The sequence below is a fragment of the Tiliqua scincoides genome, chromosome 9 (genome assembly GCF_035046505.1).
Source record: "Tiliqua scincoides isolate rTilSci1 chromosome 9, rTilSci1.hap2, whole genome shotgun sequence".
Classification (NCBI taxonomy): Eukaryota; Metazoa; Chordata; class Lepidosauria; order Squamata; family Scincidae; genus Tiliqua; species Tiliqua scincoides.
Window position 1 is genome coordinate 19504729 of NC_089829.1, and position 6780 is coordinate 19511508.

The following is a 6780-nucleotide window of genomic DNA, read 5'->3' on the forward strand; positions in this document are numbered from 1 at the left end:
ATAAAACAGGAAGAGCAGAATTCACTCCAGCATGTCCCGCATTTCCTGTTTTGTTTAAAGGTACCCTGCAAAGAAAGAACAAAGTATGGGCATAGGTTGTCTTCTATAGCCTTTTAAAGTAAGGGCATAGGTGGTCACCACCTTCTGCATTGTGGGGGGAGGGGGGTAATGCATATGACAGCAACAGTGGCAGAATTTTCATATGCATCAAGAGGCACAAAGTTAGGCCTATAAAGCTACAGTTATTTTTCCAGTCCAGATTTCACACTAGGAATCACAATTAGATTATGCTAATATCCTATGGTGAGCCATTGGTATAAGTCTCTGGGAAGTAGGCATTCAAAACTCTTTGAAGCCTTTTAGAGGCTCCTTGCAGTCCACTGTGTGTCTAGGATGACAGATAGGGCACGGATCTTGCCCATATAAAGTGGGCTGGGATCCAAAGAACTATTTTAGATGTGTCCAAGGGCTTGAGCATGCCCAGTAGGATTTCTATCTTTTTTTCTTGGATCAGAACCTCATTGTGAACTGCTTTTGAATGCACCCTCTGTATCAAAAGGGGTTCAGATCTTCTTAGCAGGGATAATTGCCTGAAGCAAAATGTCAAGGTCAGTTTGGAGGTTCCTGCTCTGGAAGACCATTCATGAACTTTTGTAAGCCCCAAAACAAGTTCTGAGAAGACCACTGACATTATTCAGTGGGTTCCAAATATCCCTTCTTTGGGGGAGTGGACTGTGAGTGTCAAGGCACGCAATCTGCGATGATCATTTCTCTGTGCAGCAACTGAATTCACAATTTCAGAGGTGATTTTCTCCAAGTGTGTTTCAATTCTAGTTTGGAAAATGTCCATTAATTATTCTACCCATGAAGGGGAGGTGGCATCAAATACATGAGACAGGAAAGGTTTTGAAACAATTACAAATGGGACAATATGTAACAGGAAGAGGGAGACAAGGGTCAAAAGAGCCTTTAAATAATGGGACATAGGAAGCTGTCTTTTACTGAGTCTGATCCTGGCTCAATCTAGTTGAGTATTGTTATCACTGATTGACAGAGACTCTCTAGGTCATCAGACCAGGAGAGGTGCTGCCAAGGATTGAAATCAGATGTCCTACCATGGAGTTGCAGCTTCCCTTTTCAACCATTGTTTATGGCTAGTCCCATTCCACTGATATCAACTACTGACTCCCCTGGAACTACCAATGCATCACGACCAATGTTCTCTCTAATTTTTGAAGGAAGCACACAGAGCCAATATGGTGGCTGCCTGGGGGGCAGCTTCAGAACTTCTGGCAATGACATCATCATCACTAAACTACAGAGCAATGAGAGGGAAGCTGCATGGGGGTCGAATTTCAATTGCGCTGGCACGTGGCCACGCAGCTTACAGGGAAGGCAGATCGTGACTTGTCCGGAGTGCCTTTAGCTGCCAAGCCGCAATCATGGCAGGTTTTAGGGTTCAGCCCTGGCCAGCAAAGGCAAGGTGTTGATTGAGTCATTATAAAGTCCCCATATGTAGGACACCTGACATTATTCTGAGTGATTTCACCGCTGAGCGCAATAAAAATGGACAGTCCAGTCTGCTAGCTGGTTCTGTGCCACCAAAATGAAAAACAGTGCAGGCAATTACCAGGTCTTTTACTGCGAATGCAAAATCTTTGGGTGCCTCATCTCCCGCTGCGTGGAGGAAGTCATTATGTAAACATCTTGTTAGCAGAATCCCAGCAATCATAATATGTAATACACTTTAAAAGACAATGTCCTTGCCTTACCTAGAAACTATGCTGCAGAAGGCCCCGTACAGGTCCTTTCTGCGGTTAGTTAATGAGAATGAGCAACACCTAATTCTATACCCAAGGACAATGCTCTAATTAACATATGTAGGCAACAGCCTGTCCACTTTCAGACTCACCTTGGCCTGCCGGTGGCGACGCTACCAGGAATGAGGCAGCACAGCCCCACCTCCACTATGATGAGGACGATGGTGTGCGGCTGGAAGGGCAGCCAGCAGCCCATGGCAGCAAGTAGCAAGGCCACCCAGGAGAGGGCTGGGGAGTCAGCTGTGCAGCCACTTGGCTTGGGCTGGCTCCCTTAAAATGTGCTTGAATTAAACTGGAGAGCCACCAGTAAAAACACAGTTTGGAGAAATACACAGAGGAAGGCAGAATCATAGAGTTGAAAGGAATCTACCAGGTCATCCAGTCCAACCCCCTGCCTATAGCAGGATCAGGGTGACCAGATGTCCTCTTTTTCCAGGACCTGTCCTCTTTTTTAGCTCTGGGTCCTGGAAAAGAACTTAAATGTTCTCCTTTTCCCTGTGAGTGGGCCCCTACAGGCAGTGCATAGCCTTCTGTAACTAATAAATTACATGTAATAAATTATATGTAATATAGTTTTAAATTTAATAATAACTAATGTTTAAATTAACCATATGAAATCAGCATATGAGTGTTTTCAGCTTTTACTTTGTAATGACCTACTTTTTTCTCGGCTGCCCTACATTTTGGGGTTCCTTGTTGTCGTTTATGGTTATGACATCTGGTCACCCCGAGCAGGAAATTCTCCTACAGCATCTCCAGCAGATGCCTGCTGAATTTCTGCTTGAAGATCTCCAGTAAGGGAGGTCTCTGTGACCATCAGATGTTTACAACTCTCCCCACAGTTTCTAGGACTGAGCTGACTGATTTCATATAGAAAACCACCATTTTCAGTGATTTTTTCAGCCCTCTATGAGAACTCATCCACATGGTTTAGATGATGTTCATTTCAACGTCACTTTCTTTTTCCTTTTCACTCTCACAGTTCTCACCTCTGCTTGCCCACACTGCTATTTGGAGGTGGGCCACCTGTGATTTTGTCCATGACATCATGGCGCTATGTCTGATGGAATAACCTCATGGACTCTTATTCTCACATGGGTCACCACAGCCAATCAGATTCAACAGTGTGGATAACTCAGCCAAGAAATACAAGTACCAAGAAGAAGAAATTACCAGTGGAACACAAGAGGATGGAACAGCAGTGGAGGAATGCAAATTAGTAGTTTTGGCAGTCTATTCAGCCACCTCTTGATGTGTTGCTTTCGAAGCAAATATCAAAATTGCAGAACATTTGGTGCGGCTCTACAAACCCCAATCCAACATTCATCAGCGAGAATGTCCCTGTGCGGGTCTGCCGTGGGTGAAGCTACCATGTCTGCTGCAGCCAGCAAAACATGTGTGAGTTTAATGTCATTGCTGACAAAATCTGATTTTGTCCTTAGGAAAAAAAGAGCTGTCTCGTCTTCAGCAGTGGCTGCTGAGAACAGAATGCCTTGTACAAAGAACCGGAATGGAGTGCTTGTCAACTAGCAGTACAAAAAGACTGTGCACCACCCACCATCTTGGACATTTTTTTATACACTCACACACACATATACAGAGTAAGCATTCGTTTCCAACAGATAAATGTAATCAAGGTTTATGTGCTCAGAGAAGGCAACAGGATGGGATTGTTTCACTTGAAAGATCAGAAGAAAATTGTAACTAATGTTGTGGAAAATTACTTTGATATTGCTTTCTCAGTACAGGATTACAATTAGGTTGCCATGTGAAGCACAGGGAAAGGGTAAATGAATGGTAACAAATCAACACAAACAGCTACTGTCAGGAGTACTTTGCTGACGGAAAGTAATGTAAGCATTACTTTATGACTCCTGTTTTATTCTGGCTTAAGTAGTACATCAAGGGTTCTGTTCAACAGTAGCTTGGGCTGAAAATGAGAAAGAGCTGTCTGCAGAACATCTAGCAGAAGCTAAAGAAAGCAACAGTCTTTTATTAACCTTCTTTTATAAGTTACACCATCCCAAATTAAACTGGACTGAATGTATTAACAATGAACAATGACTCTGTCCTCAGAGTATAATTCTGCTCTGTTTGGGGGGCAAGTGGGGTGTGCAGGAATGAGAAGGTATGGGATGCCTGGAGCAGCTGTTTGGATGCTGTCTGGAAGTGCCGTGTGCCTCTGTTCACTGCAAAGGAGGCATTGACAATCTTCCAGCTGACACTGCTTCCCATAGGACAGTCTCCTACACCACTGTTTTTTGATGGGAAGCAACAGGTTTGGCAAGATGTATTCAAGTCCCTAACCACAAGTCTCAAGTCTCAAGTTCCTACTTTCAAGTCTTTGTTCAAATTCTCAAGAAGTTTCAAGTCTCTCGAGTCAAGTTTAAAGAAAAAAAGGAGGTGGTGGGATGTCTGTCTGGGGAGTTGTGAACACCACCCTGATGACAGGCACTTCTGGGTGCCAGCTCTCTGCCACCCAGCTGATTGGCAGTGATCAAAGTGCCACAGGCTGCCTGAAGCTACCAGCTGCTGCATGGTCATCTGGGCAAGGTCCTGCCTTACCCAGGTGATCATACTTACTTCCATATCGCCCAGGAGGTCTTGAGGCCATGCAGAAGTACTGGTAAAGTAAGTTAGCAAGAACACACAAACAGCAACTCAGATGCGAAAATGGGTTTGAATCCCAAGCTGAGTACAAGTCAGTGATTGACAGAACTTAAGTCTGACTTGGAAGTGAGTCACAGAACTTGAGTCTACATCCCTGGTGTTTGGGCAGTGCCAAGGGCAGAGCCAGTTTCTCACATTGAGAGCAAAACATCCTGGAGAAATGATTCTGTCCCATTTCTCTTGCTCCTGTTGATCTGCAAAACTGAGCTTCATATCTAAACTTGAGTTTCACGTCTAAATTTTCATTTTTAATGAAGAATTTTTAATAAGCAAGTAACTGAATTATCCACAAATCAACACCCACCCCTCTATTTCTAATGCCCCTGCCACTATTTTGATAGCATTCCAGTCAAATTGGGACAACCCACAACCCACTGACTAAGAAGATGGAGGTTTCTGGGCACTGGGCACTGAACTCATGAGGTTTGCAGAGAGGTGAGACTTTTTTATAAAGGGGAAGGGGAGGCCCCCAGACATTTTGCTTCACTGGGCATCAAAGAGTTAATATGAGAGAGAGAGAGAGAGAGAGAGAGAGAGAGAGAGAGAGAGAGAGAACGAACATCACTCTCCACTTTAGTTTTCTGTGCAGGTGGCAAGGAAGAATATAACTTTCAGTTTCAAGCAAGAATCCAAACTGGGGTTTGAGGATCAGTATGTGGTATAGAGAGAAGGAAGACTGATTAGAAAAGAGAACTATGAAGGTTTGATCCAGAGAGCAGCTGGGAGAAAAGTAAGGCCAACTGCTCAATGCTGAAGAGTCCAAACCAATCTATGAAACCTAAGTGTGATCTGAGACACCCTTACTCTCCTGTAAGTCCCATTGAGTTCAGTGGGACTTACTTTCAGAAAAATAGGCATACTACAACATTCTGTTGTGAGACCCCTCTTGTTACGGCATTCTTTTCCATCCAGATCTAGGACACAAAACTGCTCACAGAGAATCATGCAGGAAGTCAAAATCATGCATGCAAAATGCTGTTTTCAAAGGCTTTAGGGAGCTGTTCCTGGGCTAGTCCTGGGCTCTGGGAAACAATCCAGCCCACCTGAGCAAAAGTGGAGCAAGCTTCTTTGTATATACACAATGTGATCCCTCTCCCAGCCCATGTGACCAGCCCAGGTACAGTGCACAGGAAAGGGGCTGTTGAAAAGACAATGAAAAACCCATGCATTCCTCAAGCTGAATGAAATTAAAATTGCATGGATAGTTTTGTCTCAACCCCTCTTGTATCTGCCACAATTTGTATTAGGAAGATGTCTTCCTGAACATCACCAGTCTGAATTCTGGGTTCCCTGGCTTCACTTTGTATTCACTGTCACCCACTTCTGGCAGGTGGTTGCTAGATAGGGGTGCTAAGCTGGGAAGATCTTCCAAATCTACCACAGTGTAACCATGAACAGAATCAAAACAGAACCAGGAAATACACAGGCTCAAATACCATTGTGAAAATGTATAACTCAGTAGCTTCTGTAGCTTTCAGCAAAGATCACAACTCTCTCTTCTGGGACAAGAACATCACACTGGTTGCAGGGAAGAGACTTCCCTGTGGGACCTCAAAACAACTCTCCATGGAACGCATCAAAATTTGATCTCATGTGGCTTCAGTGGATAATGTGAATGCCTCCGACACCATTTTTCCCCTCAGTAATAGACAAACGCAGGCCTGTCCAGGCAAAGTCAAGACCTCCCTGATGACGTACACCAGATACTATCCCAGTGGTTCCCAAATATACCTGGGTCACAATGCCCCTGCAACCTCTTCTTCCTGGCTCAGCCAGGCACCGCCATCTTTGATCTCACAAAATCTTATACCACCTGAGATAACAACCTCCATCGGTCTCATAGGTGGGTCAATCCTGAGCATCAATTATAAAGCACATTCAAGGATCTTTCTCGCCACTCAGTTTTAACATGTCAAAGAAAACCATTCCAGAGAAACTTCACAAGTGAATGTAAACAAGTAACCTGGTGTTTGCTGATGGATAATTTCTTCTGGATCCTGCAGGTGGATGAAGACAACAAGCCCAGCTGCCCCAAACAGCAGAATGAAGGAGAACATGCAGGTCAGCTTCATCATTGATGTCCTCAAATAAATCCAGTTTGGACCCACCAAAAGAAGAAAAGAAATTCCGTCTCAGAAGCACAGGATGCAGTCATCGTCTCAGAGTCTTAGCTGGCTCTCCATTCCAAGGCTACCTGGAGTGGGGGGGAACAACATTATCAATAGAGGTAGTCCTCTACTTAAGTACAGGCTAGGTTCCAGAGGTCTGTGTTTAAGCTGAGATGCTATTC

The 6780-nt window shown here is 44.3% G+C and overlaps 1 protein-coding gene across 1 annotated transcript in view; it reads right to left on the minus strand.

Annotated features, from left to right (window-relative positions):
- CHST8 (carbohydrate sulfotransferase 8) overlaps positions 1 to 6562 on the minus strand; it is a 237198-nt gene extending 230636 nt beyond the window's left edge. Inside the window, exon 1 of the mRNA XM_066637528.1 lies at positions 6454 to 6562. Within this exon, the coding sequence (XP_066493625.1) occupies positions 6454 to 6562 (109 nt within the window). The remainder of the gene's footprint in view (positions 1 to 6453) is intronic.
- Positions 6563 to 6780: the final 218 nt, after the last annotated feature.